At 41.3% G+C, this 17,901-nt stretch overlaps 1 protein-coding gene across 3 annotated transcripts in view; it reads right to left on the reverse strand.

The window, feature by feature from the left end:
* Window positions 1–17,901, reverse strand: part of NTRK2 (neurotrophic receptor tyrosine kinase 2) — a 201,300-nt gene that overhangs the window by 28,608 nt on the left and 154,791 nt on the right. For all 3 annotated transcript variants that reach the window (XM_065655716.1, XM_065655720.1, XM_065655715.1), the window contains 2 exons: window positions 15,720–15,892; window positions 11,911–12,145 (listed from right to left, as the gene is read on the reverse strand). In XM_065655716.1, the coding sequence (XP_065511788.1) occupies window positions 11,911–12,145; window positions 15,720–15,892 (408 nt within the window). The remainder of the gene's footprint in view (window positions 1–11,910; window positions 12,146–15,719; window positions 15,893–17,901) is intronic.

The following is a 17,901-nucleotide window of genomic DNA, read 5'->3' on the forward strand; positions in this document are numbered from 1 at the left end:
AACATCACATTCTTATTTTGTGCAATTGGACTGAGGCAGTATGGGGAAGGCAGATGATAAAAGCATTAGGACAAATGATTCGTAATCATTATGTCTGTCATTCATGTTGTCTTCTCCCCGCCGCCACCCGCCCTGTATTTATACTGGCAGTGAAACAATTGCAACACTGATGTGTTATCAAAGGGTATCTGGTGATATGTTTAATGAACAGTTCGTTATCTTCCTAAAATTCTAACACCAAAAAAAAAAAAAGAAAAAGAAAATTTAAAAGAAAAAGAGAAAGAAAATGAGTGTGATGTATTTGCCCTGATAAGATTTCTTCCCTTCTGTGTACACAATTAAATCCAAATTCATAGAGACATAATCTTGCAGGTCATAAAATAATTTGAAGGACTCCCTTCACACACACACCTTGGAATGGACTAAGTGGTGTTATAAAATAATCTCCTAAGAGAAGCTCAGACTGCATCACGTTTTACATATCAGTTGAAAAGAAACCCAACTTACATTTCCAGTAAAACATTTGTTTGCTTCATAGTGTGGCATGCAAGGATTGGATCACAGGCTGATGTCATCTTTTTTCACCCTTTAGATAGAAGGGTGAAACCCTTTAGAACAGAAGTCGAGCCATTAAAAACTTGCAGTTAATAAGGACAAAGGTAAAAAACCTGTCCCCAGTGATGTCAATGCCAGTTTGCTTAGTCTGGAAGTCAGACAAGTTTTTGTTCTTTGAATATCTACGAGTGTCTTTCTGTCTTCTATAAAAATTGTATAGGCTAGAAATGTTGTAGAATTCCTGGTGTGGAAAAAGAGTATTTTCTGTAATGTTGCTGATAATGGTTTGGTCTCATCTACATCAGCAAGGATACAGATTCTGAAAATCCTTGCTGACCATTCATGAGTTGCCTCTCTGACCTGGCACCTACCACCTTACTGTTCTTCATGACTCAACTCTGAATAAGGTTTAGGTAAATTCCTCACAAGTAAAATTAATCTCTGAAAACATTCTGGTTTCATATGTTTTGCTAACCATTTGGATCCATTTCAAACAATTTTGCAGAGTTCCTGGTCATATAATGCATACGGGAATGTAGCTCCATGAACATAATCAAACTCAAAGAGTTTTCCCTCATAATTAACACAAAGGAAAAAAATGTCACAGCAAATTAAAAGCATCATTATTCCAGGTCAAATAAGAAGTTAAAATACAATTTAAAAGCTAACTATATTGATCGAAGACCAAAGATGTAACCTGAGCAACATTATGCTTCCGTAGGCTTTAAGCTAAGGCTCATCTACTCAATGTGTTAAACTTACGATAAACATAAATGTCTCACCGGAGAACAACGCAAATATATAAGACTAAATAAGGTGATAGTTTCAAAACCTAACTTGCATCGCCTCTCAGGTTTGGTACCTCTGAGCATTTCAATGGGTCCGACTGACTCTGCTCACCAACTGAAGACATGAGACATCACTATTGCAATATCAAGCCCTGGATGAGATGAACTGGAGAAGAGAGGTAGGAACTGACTGTATACCAAATTTAATGTAAGTCCTTCAAATCCTCAAGGGCCGGACAGCAGCTTTTCAAGGATAGTGCTAAGGGACAAATAAACAGTAACTTCTGAAAGTAAATTCAAGGGTTTTAAGCCAGGTATGTTTCTAGAAAGCTTTTCAGTACATTGGGAAGAATAAAGTTACTTCCCACTTATGAGGCTTTTCTTCTGCAGATTCGTTTACCTGCCTGATGGAAGTAGAAGAATTTGAGGCACCACAAACTTTTCTAATTTTTTTAATCTGTCCTTGATGTCAGATGCATATGCCCTCACTCACCTGAGATCAGGCCTTCATTTCTTCCTAAAGTTAGGCCATGGAGAGAAGCTTGACAGCATTTTCTAAGTGTTTTGGCTCCATTTTATGTAAGACTATAACATATATATATATAATCCAAAGCCAAGTTATCTCTGAAGTCTAATTACAAAGTTCTTGAGTCTGTAAGAAGCAAAGTCACCTCTATTCTAGGGTCCTCACCTTTTGGGAAGCTCAGAGAACTGTTCCTGACAACTTGTCAAAAACTTCAGTACTGTTCATAATGTCTGATATTGAAAAGTCTTCACAAAGGCGTAGGAGTTACAGCTCCACAGGTAAGCTAAAGCATGTCCATGTTCTCTGTAACTGGTGCCAACACGTTCATATTGACCCAAGTCTTTGCTAATGACTTCCCTTCCCCTTCCTATTGGAGTGGACACACGCAAGCTGCCTGGCTGGTCAGGTGCTCCATCAGACAGCTGAAGGACACGGAGAACAGTGAAGGTCTGAATGACCTGCAGTATCACACACTGCCTCCTTTGCTCCCTATTTCCACTCACCACCAGTAGCTCTTTGCTGTGCCCGCACCAAATCCGCAGCGCCAGATTTGTAGGCTCTGATCTATTACCAGCTGATGCTGTCCTCTCGATCCATCCCGTTACACACAGCACTTCACAGTCTAATTGCCTAGTTCTTCCTTTCTGTGCTTCCTGAGTTCTGCAAGCCAAGAGTGCCCATTGTTCTTTGGGCCCAGGGAAAAAAATGCATATTTAGGAAAACTGCCTAGCAACTGCTTTCCTTATTGCAAGGAAAGAATCCATTTGCATAAGAACACCTTCCAGCTGGAAGCCTGCAAAGACTTTGCTGGGAGCCGGTTCTGTGACCAGTCCTCAAAGGAGAACTCCCATTTAGCCCTGCTCCCTCTGGATGTCCTTTCTGTGCTGTCCCCACCACCAGTGGGGGCAGCGACGCGGTCGCACAAGGGGCACCAGTGTTCTGCAGCAGCCGGGAGCTGCCGCTCCAGTTTCTGACTGTGGTCACAGTGATCCCAGAAGTCTTCTTCCCATTTTGTTCCCACATCATCTTTTCCTCACACTGTGCACATCGCACATCACAAAGTCAACAGCTTCAGCTGCTAACCTTTGGAGTTCTGTCATTTGCTTTGCAGATTTCCTGTCAAAAGTGACAATCTGTAGCATTACAGTACAGTGTCTCTCTCTCCAGATATTTACACATGGTTCCTCCTCATAATTACTAAATAGCATTAATGGTCTGCACAAAGACCTGGCTTGGGAAGAAAAACTAGAGAAATCATGTCATCATTTCTCTTGCTGTTCTGAGTCTGGTCTCTACAAAATGTTGCCTGTAAACTTTGCACTTTCTAAGTCCCTGGACAAAACATTGGCTCTAGTAAAGTCAACAGAAAAAGCCTCCACTGATATTCAAACTACAGTCCAGCAAATTGTGAACAGAGTTGGGATTGAGGACACGGCCCTCTTATGTGCTAAACATCTAAACAGCGGTCAAATCATTTCAGCACCTGCAAAAATGGCTCTGTAGGGCTGTGCTGCTACTTAATGGAATGAGCTGATTTTGATCAGTTATGCAAAGATCTCCAAATTGCAGCTCATAAAGCTAATTTCAATGTGTGAATCATTGCTTTCCTGCAATTTATATCCATATGCATGGTTATTTTTGAGAATGATTCAGTTTTGTATATATAATTTTAAAAGGACTTTTTAAGTTAATGAACATCTGTGCTAAGAGCCCGTTAGCAGAAAAGCTTGTGTCAGCCACCAGTGCTGCTGACTGTGTAAACTTCCTGCTATTCTATAGGCATGCAAATGGATCCTAAGGCTCTCACCAACTGCATACAGTGGGAGTAACCCTGTTGAAAACGACACCATCAAAACACTTTAAAAATGGGGTGGGAAACTCAAAATTTCCAACCATTTGAAAATCATAATTTCTGCTTTACGACTGAAATGGGACCAAATAGACAGTAAATTCTCAAAGCTTTTAACAGAATCAAACAGAATGAGAATTACCACTTGAAAATTTCCAAACACCTTAAGTTTTTGATTGACATACATTTGAAGCTTTTAGCTGTAGTGTTGTTCAATAGGATTTCTGCATTTCTTGGCTTCTCTTTCTAGGTGCTGCTTTGTGGCTGACCTTATTTTCTTAACATGAACCTATTTCTTGACACCCTGCATGAGAACCACTCTGGTGTAAATCTAGTGGGGGTGGATTTACAAAGGAATAATTAGACGCCCAAATTCCATGGGTAATCAAGTAACTGGTCACAGAAGCAAGGTCACTCTGCTCTACTTTGTCTTTTAATCATGTCCATTTGTCAACCTAGTCATTACATTTTTCTGTTTCTGCGCTTTCTACACTCTTTGTTCTCATAGACTTAAGGAGAATGTGCTCCAGAAGCCACGGAGCTGGATTCCCACTTGCACATTTCACATGAGAGGAGGCATTCTATAAACATGGCAAAACAAAGTATGTCACAGCCTCCCAGTTAAAAATCTTATTTTCCATAGTACCGTCTTGTCATTAACCCTGCAAGATGGATTTTAGTAAGAACTCACTGTTAAATGTAGCACATTATACATGGCTGGACCTGTGATGTTCCTTCTCCTAGCACTAATATGGAAAAATTTTTTGGACTCCTGTCTTAAGATGTGTATCTGTGAAAACAGATGGAATCAGAACTATAAGTAAGACCAATGACCCTGGTGTGAAGATGATGAGGGAACTTCACTTGGGAAGTGACTACACCTTTAGCCAGGCTGAAAATGTTGGGACCGTACTTGCTTGAGACAAAGCTGAATTTGGCCTCTCTGTGTAGAACTGAGCAAGTGAGAAAACTGCAATTCCAGACAAAACTCCAGCAGTCAGGGATGTGTAATTAGGAGCTGCAGAAAGAGCATGCTTTCTGCACACAACAGAATATACTCTGGCACGGGCAAGTAGTAACAGGCAACAAGCCATGCTGCTAATACTTTAGCATCAGGATAACACCATGTCCTGATGTGTACAAGTTTCTAAATGCTGACATTGTGGTGTCCTTTAGGAAGCTCCAAAATGCTCTCTAAAATCATTAGGCCTAATTCTTCTTGTAATTGTTTTATTTTAAATTCAGAGTTCAAGGCAGCTAGTTTGGATTTACCTCTCTCTATCTGGCCCATTATTTCCTGCATTGTTTCCAGTTTCATGAAATCATCTGTGCGTGTCCTCCAGGGCTGCTGGAACCCTCTGTCCTCCCCAGCACTACACATGATGCAATGAGCCTCTGACGGAGGAGGAGAGCCGAGAAGTCCATGTAGGGAAGCAGATAATTTCCTTTTGAGCAATGGATGCAAAAATAGCAGCTAATAAAAAGCCTTCAAACTGTGCCTTCAAACTGTGACAATTCAATACACACACCTACGAGGATGCCTTGACAAGCTGCTTGACTTCTCAGTAACTCTTTCTTGTTTTCTTTAGTGCAGCCTCCTCCAAACTCCCCCACACAGGTATTCATCTCTGTAGTGACAGCTGAGACCTGCAGGTGTTTGCTGCTCTTGCCCCTTCAGAAGAGACAGACACTTGTTCCTTACTGTAAACATTTGTATCGTGGTGCTTGCCTGGCTAGTTACAGCCCAAATAATGATAAACCAGTCTTTTTTTTTTTTTTAGCTCCATGTTGTCATGTATTAATTCTTGTTGCCAACAGGCATTTGGTACTAGAAATAGCTTAAGACAGATCACTCTCTGGTGATTATTTTACTAGCACTATCTTTTAGCAAATGTTACACACAGAGAGTCACCAGAAATGTATATTATACAGGTGACAGAAATACAGCAAGCTACAATATTAGGTGCACACTTGAAGGAAGGCTTGTGCCTAGCAGGCAAGCTGCTCTTCGCGATTTCACTACTCTAATACTAATGTTGTCTCGCTGTCTTCAAACTGCTACTCTGGCTTTGCTAAGCAACAGCAGAGATCAGAATTGGGACTGTTTGCTGAGAACTATAATACTCCCAAGTGTCAAAATGCTTTCTCAAAAGGGTTTTTGACCTTTTTCAGTAGAGAGAAGGTCTGAAAGCTGGGTATTTTTTAAATTGGCCTGGAGTATCAAATTGTGTAATCCTTAGTTTTTCTGGAAGTATTCCTGGGGGCTGAAGAAGTGTCATAACTTTTCACATCTTAACTGAAAGCACATGGATCTCTATGTTTTAAAAAGACATCATTTCCCAAAATACTCACTTAACATTAAATAGAAATTATCGAGAAACAAAACAGTGAGAAACAAAGCTACAAAAATCTAGGAGTCTTTCTTACAAATCTTTCTCATTCCCTCAGCTGTTTACTTTTTGGTACCATGATTGTGTTCCTTTAGTTCTTTACTCACCACCAAATTGGACAAGACCTGAATTTTAATTTTTTTAAAAAGCAGCCTCCAAAGAAGCTAAAAACAAAAGAGAGACAACAGACTTTCTCAAGCACTAGAGGTACAAAATGTGCCAGTATGAACTGCAAAGTCATTCACTGAGGGACTGAAACCAAAAACTTCAGAAAAAGGGGATGTTTTTCATTTGGAAGGAGTGGAAGATGAGAGTGGCCCAGGGCACTGTTTGACAATACAGTGACTGTGTGCCAATGACACAGGCTATGCAAGTCTAGGATGTACCGTGCAGTCTGTTTTAGTAAGAGACCGGCAAGTACCTCTGATCCAAGAACAGGCAAAATCTCATTTGGAAAACAGTGCTCACAGTCCTAGTGAAGTCTGTACCACAAAGAGACACCGGAACTGCTGTTTCACACACTGAAAGTCATGGGAGAAGGCTACTATGAGGACAAGAAAAATGAAGAACCTTTTGTCCTGACAGCGGGCATTTTTTAACACTCCAAAACAGTCTGGGAGGGGACAGGAATACTTCTAAATACACTTGACATGCAAAGGCTAGGAAAGGAGGAGAATAATATGATGAAGTGGCTGTTCTTTGGTCTTGAGTTAATTCAGGTTGCCAATAAAGAATAAAATTTGCAGCCATTAGGACAGTGAGGTTTTGGAGCAGCCTTCTGGGGAAAGCCCTGGAAGCAGGATCTTACTTATTTGCAACATCCACTTTGATGGAAGGGGCTGTGTGACAGGACAGGGGTGATCCAGGAGTTAGAAATTCAAGCTCTGGAAACACAAGACTGCTGCTATCCATTTTTGTGCTATACCTGAGAGACATTTGAGAAGAATCCTGCCAGTGTTTTGCAGGCTGTTCCGTATTTATCTATTTAACTAAAGTCTTTATTTAGGACTTGTGTTTGTCACTTGAATTTTTGTTTCCCCTCTTGCTGATCTGACTCTGGGTCAACTTTGTTTCTCACTCTGCTCTGAGGCACTGAGGAGAGGCAACAGGCCCAGATGTGCTCTGAGGGGCATCACTGAACCCCAGTAAAGCCATGGGCTGGTGCAGCTGACTTGTGCACTCATAGCGTTATACACCTTGCCAGCTCAGGTCATTCTCATCGAGACAGACTGATGGGGATTGCTGTCACCTCCTGTTGTGCGCCGCGTGTGACTGACTTCCTAAGATCTCTCAGGAATTTTTGCCAAATGGATTTTCTCTTTAGGGGCTTAGGACACTGTTGACATCCTTGACATTGCTTCCTCTTTTGCCCTGGCAGACTGGAATTTTTGTGGGGTTTAGTGCCTTACACAGAAGTGGCTAAAGTGTTAATGAGTGTTAGGGTTTTCCATGTGGCTTGAGGAGATCTGAGGTTCTTGAGCTCCTCCTACCCTTAACACCTGCTGCATGCCTCCCTGCAACAGTGGAAGGTGTGGGCTCAGGAACCAATGTTGCTTCTTCCAATCCTACATGCTATGCTTTCTTCAAATAGCAAAACATGGTACAAAATATGGAGAAGATTTTAAAGAGAAATGGGCTCACTGGACTTTATACTGAAACACACCTTCTTTGGTTCTTCTGCCCCATCTGTGGCAGAAGTGGAGGAAAATATTTTGTGACTTATGAACCTCTCTGTTCCTTTGGGGCAAGTTGGTCCTAAAGGAAGATGGAAACCTCACCAATAGCCTCAGTCTTTTGACAGATCTTCCACAGTCTGTACTAGTGGAGGAAAGGAGTTCTTAGTTTTTCCACTGTTCCTTGTGCTGTTGCATAAAGGCAAGTAAGTTCTACAAAAGCAAATAGGGATTACACAACTGAGCTCCATAAATCTAAATCAGACACATAATCTCTATCTTGCACTGGACAAACATAAAAATGTGGAAGGGTGAAATTCTGGTCCTAATGAAATTAATGGCAAAGCTCTTGCTTACTCCAGTGAGATCAGAGTTTCATCCTAAATCTTGGCTCAAGCCTGTAGTTGGCTGACCAGGCTGGATATTTTAAGTTTTTCCAAGTACTGGGATGAGATGACCTTCCTTTTTTTCTTTTTGCCTTTAAGCTTTTTGCTTATGACAAAGAAATGCAGAAAAGTATTGTAAGACCAAGTACTGAGCAACCACTTGTAAAACTGAACTGGAAGCCTGAAAAGGGCCTGATATACTCTCTCGGAGTGTAAGAACAAATATTAGCAAAGTAGTTGTTCCCATGCCTCAGTGTCGATACTCTAAGCCACTGAAAGCTGCTGCTGAGTCACACTACTTGGGCATCAGAGGGAAAGATGGGAAACCCTGACCTGTGTGGGCTGGAAGTCCAAAGGACAAAAAACAGACATAAACAAAACAAGTCAAAGCCCCTAATGAACCTGAGACTGAAGCTCTACAAGTAAATAACTTTGTGAAATGATCCACTGTGCTACAAGGACTGCAGTACAGCAGTGTTGCTGGAGCTGTTCGGCAAACTAACCACACTAATTACTTGACAGTCGTTTTAGTTTGGCCTGGAGGGGACAGCAGTGCTGGGTAAGAAAAGCCCCTGCAGATTCTTCATGTCCCCGGGTTCATCTTATCTGACTACTGACAACTATTGCTATTGCACTGAATGCCAGCATGTACATCAGAGCTCCTCCCACCCACACAATTCCTGCCTGATGAAAAAGAAAGGAAAGAAGAACAGAGGAGAAAAAAGGACAGCTTGTGCAATAAGGGCCATGCATCACATGTGTTCCCAGCCCAGGGGTTATTTCTCTCCCCCTCTTCCTTGAAGCATCTTTTACCAACTAAGCTGATTCAGGGCAGAATGTCATTAACAATCTAACAGTGAATAAGGACTGGGGATCATCCTTATCTTACAGAAGCAAGCTATAAGTAATCATCTTGGGCAAATCTAACATCCTGATGGGGTGGTAGGATCCCAAAAAAATGATTCCAGTGTATTAATAAACAAAAACGGTGAACAATTTCTTGAAGAGCTTTTTGGAGCTATGTAAATACTTCCAACGAGCATCAGATAAAGCTGTCAAGGTTGGGGAAGAATTGCTTCTATGTATGTGATTAAGCCTGAGCAGTTGACAAGACTTGGCCTGCTATAAACGACTAGGTACATTAGGTCAGTGCCACCCCAGTGTCATCACGGACAGTTTCATTACTTAGGTCTGCCATGGATATAATTCTCCAGGCAACTGTCTGGAAAGTAACAATAGCCTTGACTGTTTGCTGACCAGCTTCTGACCAGCCCACATACGCCCAAGCAGGGCAGGCCAAAACCTCACAGGCTCAACTGTAACTTCAAACTTTTAACATCGAAATATGGTGGTACAGCAGGCTGTGGCTCTGCCCCTCCTCTGCAAAAGCCAGAAGCCATCTGGAACATGAGGGCCAGAGAAACGGTCCTTCTTGTTTTTCTCTCTGTGCAGAACAAGTGACTACCCAACTTTAAGTTTCATATCTGTCCATCACACTGCAAGCTTATACCATCATTTTGGATGGAGCCATGCTACTTTACATCTTCATTCTTCCCCTCTGACACTTGTCTACCTCCTTCTCCATTCACACTTTTACTAACACCTCCCTACACTTACTTTTTCTGCCTTATTTGTTCCCTCTCTCACAGCCATTACTGCACACTCTTCACACTACTCTCTTTTCCTTTGTGATACCCTGGAACCCACTGATCCTCCCTTGGCCTCAAAGAAAGTGATGAAGAGAGAGAGAAAGAAAGGAGAAACTGATTCTGTATAAGAGGCAGAGAGAAATTCAGTGTACCCATTGAATGAGGTCCTTTGAGAGGTACCCAAGAACCATCTGGGTTACTGAGAATTTCCTTTGGTGAACCCCTGCGTTAAACACCCGCTCTTGTTCTAAATTTGTGCTTCATTGGGTAGTAGCTTTGCCTGAGTGCTCACATGTAAGACATAATGATTAAACCAAGAAGTACATGAGCAGGTAAGATGGCACCAGGGTCAATACACTATCATACGCCTGTACCAGGCCCCTGTCATCCTCAGAAAGCCCATATAATTAATTAGTTTCCATCCCTTTTTGCTGGTAATTTTTTCTGCAGCAGCCAGTTATTAATTTTTTCCAAAAATAAGCAGAGTGTTTACTGTTGAAAAATGCTGCCTCTGACTGCCAAGGCCTTTGCAAACACTTACTGTTAAGCATGGACATTCATTCTTAACTGTAATGATGAACATGGGAAACAAATCCAGTCTCACTGAAGTATAGAACATAGACATGCTTTCAGTCCCAACAGGTATTGCTCATACTTCAGACACAAAATCAAGAAACACTGGCCTTTGGTGCTCACTGGTGTCCTCTCAAACACAAATGCAGGCAGTGATTACCATTATGTGTATTTTTCCAAGTTGTGAAATGCAGTCATGCTTGTTTTACATTGACCAAATAGCTTGAAGTGCCAAGTTTCCCAAATAATATAGTATAAGAGGAATCTGGCTTATATGTTTACTAAATACTAGGTTTGCCTTTCGAAAGAAAAGACAAAGAACAGAGAAGACTTACTTCACATTAAGTGAAACAACACTCAACAATAATTCTTGTGTGTAGCTTCCTCTGCCCTGTCCAGCCTCAGTCAGACGTAGAGACAATCTTTTTCTGGCCATTCTACAAACACGGATGCTGAAGTGATGCTCTCCTTTATGGACACGGCAGTCCACATTGGGTGGCTAAGGGATAGGCCTCCTGTTTATCTATAAGGGATTCACTGGCAACGAGTTATGTGAGAGGCAGATACAGAAAATATGCGTGAAGATGCTGAGTGGCTTATCTTACAGGATAAACTCTAGGGTTTATAAACTAACAGCTTGGCCACGGGCTGCCTTTCCCTAGCCACATATGCCTGATAGCTTCAGTTCCAATCATGAAATTACAAACGTGGTAGCAAACAGCAAATGCTGTCAACTACATGACTTGCCAAATAGTACCAAGACAACATCAACAACAGCAGCTAATGTACACAGTCCCATTTATTCCAGCGACCCTGGAAGCCCTTTGCAAACTTCGGAGATCATTTTATGGCAACCAAGCTCAGGGAAAACATACTGGGTCAGAATGAACAAGCACAGTGGGGTACTCCTACCTACCACAAAAAAACTTCTCAACCACGAGCAGCAGGACTAAAGATGTGGCTTAAGGCACGAAAAACTTACTGACGGCCTTTTAGGTGCTGTGTATGTAACAATTTCTCAGCTTGTCTCTTCCTGAGTAAAATAACTGGTCGAGTGCTGCTGTCCAGTACTTAGACCTCCTCTAGTAAACTGAAATATTACACAATACCCAAAAGTTACAATTCCTATTTATCTTAGCAATATATAAGGCCAAACATTTTTTAACAACTTTGAAGTGCTGGGCCAAATTTGATTACCCGCTCTTTCTATCTGCTGCTGCTTCTTCTTCACTAAAGCCAAGCAAACATGCAGAATTTCTGCCCAGAGAAAAAGACCTTGCTGTGATTTATTATTAGGATACAAAGCCAACATATATAAACAGCAGGACATGCCAATCTTAATCTGATTACCTCTCTCCAAATTTACCAAAGCTTTGTAACTCAAATCCAGGTTCTCCATATGCCAGCCTCTAAATTACCTGACGGACAGACAGTTGAGCGTAAAAGCAGAATCGGTCACATCAACGTGGTAAGACAACTGAACAAGACCTGGGTTACTACCAATTGCAGCAGTTCACTTACCCTATAGTAGTCTGTGCTGTATACGTCTCTAGACATCCCAAAATCCCCAATCTTCACCAGTAGGTTCTCACCAACCAGGCAATTCCGGGTAGCAAGATCCCGATGGACAAAGTGCTGGGACGCCAGGTAAACCATGCCAGCTGCAATCTGCTGGGCAATGTGAAGCATCTGGGACTGGGTCAGCTCAGCAGGACGGTTGCCTTCTGCCATCAGTACTGCATCTGGTCCATGTGCCCTACACCAAAATACAAACTCATTAAGTGATAGGCCACTTGTAAGCTGAAGAGGTGAAAGGCATTCGTGAGCCTACAACCACACAACTGACTTGCTCAAATATGGGCTACAAAGAGGGCTACAAATTAATTGGTGAAATAGGGGGAAATGTTTATCTTGGCTTTTTCATTTACTGTTTTCCTTCACTGTGTGGAAGACAGGTGGTGTGAAAATCATTACACAACAGGTGATATATTGCTCATGGAAATAAGGCACACGCATTCATAATAATACTCCTCTGTCCAAAACCACCACTTTCTCCTGCTCTTTTTTAGTAGTCTTTTCTGGAGAAGGGCTGGCAAATGCAGCTGTTTGGTAACTGAGGAAAACCATATCATTCCATAAGAGTGAAAGGCAATAAAGTGGCATGCATAGCATCACTTTTCCTATGACCAGCATACCTTGTTTTCTACAGGGAGACAGGCCATTAACCCTTCCATCTTTTTTTAAAGAAAAAGAGCTAACTCCCTTCTGAGATGCCATCTGAGAAGCAAGGGTAGCAATTTTAGATTTATACTTCTAATTTCCTACCCAAATGCCGAGCAGGAAACCATTTTTTCTTATTTTATCACCAAGAGTAAGTCCTGCCTGAAATGGGAATTTTTGGCAACAGGAGGAGGACACAAAACACACACTATTTGGAACAACTGAACAGCTTCACAAATACAAGATTTTTAAGACCTAGCAAGTCCCTAAGGTGCAATAATCAACTGATTAATGAGAAATGTGTATATGCTCCAACAGGAGAGATGTTTTGCATTTGGAAAGCCCAGCAAAGTACTGGAACACATCTGTTCCACTCACATTAACTATGTTAGCTCTGGTATACATGTGTAACATCCTAGTATCATGAAGGTACAGATGTAAACATTCCCATGCACAACACTTTAGACTAAGCATTACTTATGCAATTAATGAGGTCATCTGGCAATCATTCCTCATTTGATATACCTTTTAATATTCCGAATATCCCTTTCCATCAATTCCAGTATTCTGGGCCTTCAGAAGCCTTTTTTATTCTCAGAGACCACCTCTCCTCTTCCCTCCTCAAATGTTTTTTGAAAAACATTCCAGAACCGATTTTTATTTTCCCTCAAAAGTCCTCCCTTCCTACAAGGAGGAGTTTCAGAGAATCACCTTTCTAATCAATAGAGGTGAGGCCTTAATTCGTCCCTAAGGGAAGGGCACAGGAGTTTGGAAAAGAGTTGCAATTAATCACAATCTGTGAGATCAAATCTGACACTACCTATTAGAGATATGATATTAAAATTGCCTCAGGGGAGGAACTTCATGAGCAAAGTGACAGATGTGAGAAAGAAACGAAGGAGGGTGTGTAGCATTGCTGGGACTGCATCCAGTATCAGGCAAAGAAGCTCTCTGCCACAGGGTACATACAAGCAGCCATTCAACTGTCTGGGTTGAGGGGCAATAAACATGAGGATATGAAATCTCCAACCAAGACTCACTTGCAAATTCCTATTGAAAAGCACTGTACCTTTTAATTGCGTGGATTTTTAAAATGACTGCTCTCAGACAAGAAGCTCTGAGTCAATAAATCAGAGAAATCTTCATCTTTTGCTAGCTTTCTTGAGGACACGGTCTGCATCCAACGAAATCTGGCTTATTCTTAACACTCCATCCACCTTGCTTGTCCTCTTGGTGCTGGCTGTGCACTGGGGTACTCCTCAGTGTCTGCAACAGCCAGGAACATTGACAGAGATTTCTTTGGACCCATATGCACCTCCACTAGCCAGAACAAGCACAGGGCAGGCATGATTTCGACGCTTTAGTCCTAAACCTGAAACTGCCTTTTGCTGCATGCAGATGGCAAGGCTCATTTGGGTTAAATGTCAGATTAATTTTTCCGCGGCAGCCTTTGGTGGCGCTGCAGTGTAAGAAATACAGGTTCTTGGAGCCAGCTTTCAGCTAACCTCTGATCTGCAGCACAGGCTGCAGCAAATGTGAGAGGAATGACAAATGGGAGCTTGGGTTTAACAGCTTGTCCCAGCATAATCATTTTATGTTCTGAAGACAAGGTCTGATTAATAATTTAAAAAAAAGAGAAGACCTAAAGTAGGAAATATACTGCCTGCTAAACTACCTTTCTGTACAATAATTCAAAATCACAGGTAGGGGGTAGGAAAAGGCCAATCAAAAAGAATCAAAGAATAATTATTTCTTATGAAATAAGAAATTATTTCTTATCAGCTGTCAATCTGGCTTCTTCTAGTAGGAAGTCAGTGTTCTGAAGAAGTACTGGGATGGCGTCTTCGGAAACTGAAGCTCTCCCTGATCCACAGCAGAGGTCCAAGCAGGCAAACGTAAATGCCCTGATGTGGCTCTGACAATATACTCAAATCCTCTGCCAGACAGACAATCAGTCTGGGAAAGTAGCAGTCTTTGCTCTGCTTCCCCAGTTCAGGCCCCAGTCTCCCTGCCAAACTTGGCAGCCTTGCCAACAAGGGAGGATGCTGGTTGATGTCATTTGCTTTTACAGTGTGGCTATGTGCTCAGTGGAGATTAGAAAGATAACAAACTCATTCCATATAGGCTATCAAAAATGCACAAATGGCGACACTAGCAGTCACTAGCCGCTTCAGTCAGATCGAAAATCTGAACTCATTTAAAGGGACATAATTTTTTATTGTTTTACAGCTTTATCACATATATCTTTCCAAAATGGTGGCACCCCTCATTATCTTCAACAGGAGAGATATCAGTACATTAAAATGCCTTTGTGATATCCTTTGATGAAAATCACATAGACCACCTTGAAAGGACAGTCCCATATACAAATGTTTTCTTACACAGGAGCAAAAGCTGTCTCTTAACTGCTTATTTTTGTGTCAACAAGTGCAGGCTAGTGGAAATGGCACATATACATGGTCACTGTTCATAAATTCCTGGTTCATAAGTTACCTACTACTCTGAAGCTTAGGTATCATCTATTTATTTATGATGGCTTTACTGTCAAATTTCAATTTCCCATGCACATTTCTGAGCAGCTTTATGAAATAAAGTCCTAATCTGGACCCTAAGATGTAGCATTTTCCATTGCACTGCAGTTGCCATAGCTCACAGTTTTCTTGCTTGAGATTAATGGCAGTCTTTCCAAAATACTGAGAGGGGGGAAGAGAAAAGGGGTTAGATTTCAGAAGCTCTTCGACGCCTACAGTTAGCTATAGGTGTTGAGTGTGATCTTTCCAAGTGTTACCAGAAAGCCTGCAAGAAAATAATTCCTACTGTAAGATTTATAACCAAGCATTTCAGAAAATACTGAAATATACTGAAAACAATATTTATTTGGTTCCCACTCCTTTGGTGCAAAGCATAAGGCTTGACTTAATGGTATGTCCAAATAGGAAAAGAAACAATGAGGCCCACATCCCAGTACAAAGACAAGGATTGCATAGATTTGCACTCCTAGGTGTCAGCATTTTCCAGCAGTAGTAGTCAATTTGACATTAAGTACCAGTAACACCTACCTTCTCTGCCCACTTCTGCCTCTCCAGCACAGTATGTGTTCATGGATTTACCTGAGGAATTTGTTAAGATCTCCATGCTTCATATACTCAAAGACCATGATGAGCGGATCACCCTCGACACAGACACCGTAGAACTTGACGATGTGCTCATGTTGCAGGTTAGTTAGCAGCTCTGCCTCACGGTGGAAGTCCTTGCGGGCATTGTCACTGGCATCCTTCAATGTCTGGCAGAGAAAATGAAAATGTAAGGAAGGGGTGATGTTCACAAAAGATAGCAAACGTGGGATGGCACTGTAAGGGTGAGATAAGGACATTCTACTGCATAAAGAATGGAGGAAGTAGTTTCTTAATAACTTTCTTAGAAATGCAGATGTGATGTTTAAGTGCAATTAAATAATGGCAGTACAATTTTCATTCTCCTGCCACGTTATCCCAAGCAATGATTTTTCTTCCACGAGGGTATAGGAATATTTATGATCTTACTGTACCAGGTGTTTTCAAAACACTGAACAGATAAACTACTCTTATTCAAAAAAATAATACCAGTACACAGCTGTTTCATAACCTTTAGCATTTATCTCAGGCAAACCCTAGTATCTTGCTGGTATTTACCTTTCTCATAAGTTCCTTAGAACTCTGCTTGCTTGAAATACTTAGTGGGAATGCAGATGTACTCTTTATGTTTTACTAACATCACTGTTGTTGGTGTTGACTCCTGTAGTGTGCTATACATCAGGTAGATTCATGCAAGGGTATGTCCCTGGACCAGAACCTACAAACTGAAAACTTCAGCCAGAAACTCCTTTGAAATTCAGTAAATCTACTCACATGCCTAAGATTAAGCATATGTATGAGTAACTGTAGGACCAAGCCTAAAATGATAGATGGAGAGGAAGTAGATGCATATCAGAAATATATGGTGTCAATTTTTTTAAAAATTTATTCAGCTCTAAACTCTTGCTTATTTTCATTTTGATGGAAATATATCAACACTACATCAAATAGGAGGTTTAAATGCTGTATAATGAAATAATGCTAATTTAACTGCCACATATAGGCAGTTTTGGATCTCTTCTTAAGAACTACAGTTTGTGAGTAAGGAAACACTTTCATGCACCACAAAAAGCAAATTCTGACCCCAACTATAATGAGGAATTATTATAATTGACAACAAACCACTACTAGGCTCTACCTTCAAAAGGTATGGTAGTTGCACTATACCAAGTCAATATTTTCAAAACAGTAAGAGAAAGACAGCAGATTACCAATGTTCACAAATTACTATTCGCAGAAACTGATGTCTGGGCTCTGTACCTCTGGATTTTAACTACACGTATACTTAGTACGATGGGAGACACAAAAGTAGTGGCATTGTTTTAACTAAAGAAGCTTTTCCCTGGCCATCTAGTCACTTTATTTTCTACCCTGAGTTCATGTACAGAGCATGGGACCAACCACACTCATCAGAACAGACACATAATAAGTTGATACTGTGCAATCGTTCTGCCAGCAAACCCAGTTTTTAGCTGCAGAAGTCGGGGTTCGTTCAAGGTCTTTTTTTAACAGAGACAATCCTGTCCACATTTCTAGTATTACACATGCACATGCAAAGAAGGGACTAGAAGATGACTGCTGGACAAAACACTTGCTTTACTTGTGAAATTGCAAGCACAGGTATTGAAAAATGAACAGCTACCATAATAAGGTCCCCATGAGGGGACAAGGAGCAGAACAGACTGGGTAGCCATCTACCAAGTTTAGGGACATTTCCCTGTGGATTTCAGGCTCTATGGATCCTGGAGGCAACAGAAGTCACTCATGCCACAGATGTCCCTTCCCTGAAGGACCCACTTATGAGTCTCATGTGTCCTCAGGCCCAGAACCATTCTTCCACAGGTTTTACCAATAATGATGCAACGAGAATATTGCTTCATAAGCTATGATATATTAGTACACACAGCTGTATCATCTAAGGTGGGTATCAGGTTGACTCCCCACTAGGGTCTCCGCACAATCACATGTGAATCGAGTGAGGAGTGAAATTGAAATATCTTCCAACACTTTCTGGCTCTGGGATGATGCTTTAACACAATACAGGCACCAACCCACGGTCCAATCTATGCTACATAATGAAATCACTGGGAACAATTCTGTTGTCACTTGAGGTTCCTCTGGTGGTTTCATGTATAAAGCAATTGGACTGTAACTCTTGTCAACAACAAAATTAGAAAAA

This window comes from Caloenas nicobarica, chromosome Z (genome assembly GCF_036013445.1).
Source record: "Caloenas nicobarica isolate bCalNic1 chromosome Z, bCalNic1.hap1, whole genome shotgun sequence".
NCBI lineage: Eukaryota > Metazoa > Chordata > Aves > Columbiformes > Columbidae > Caloenas > Caloenas nicobarica.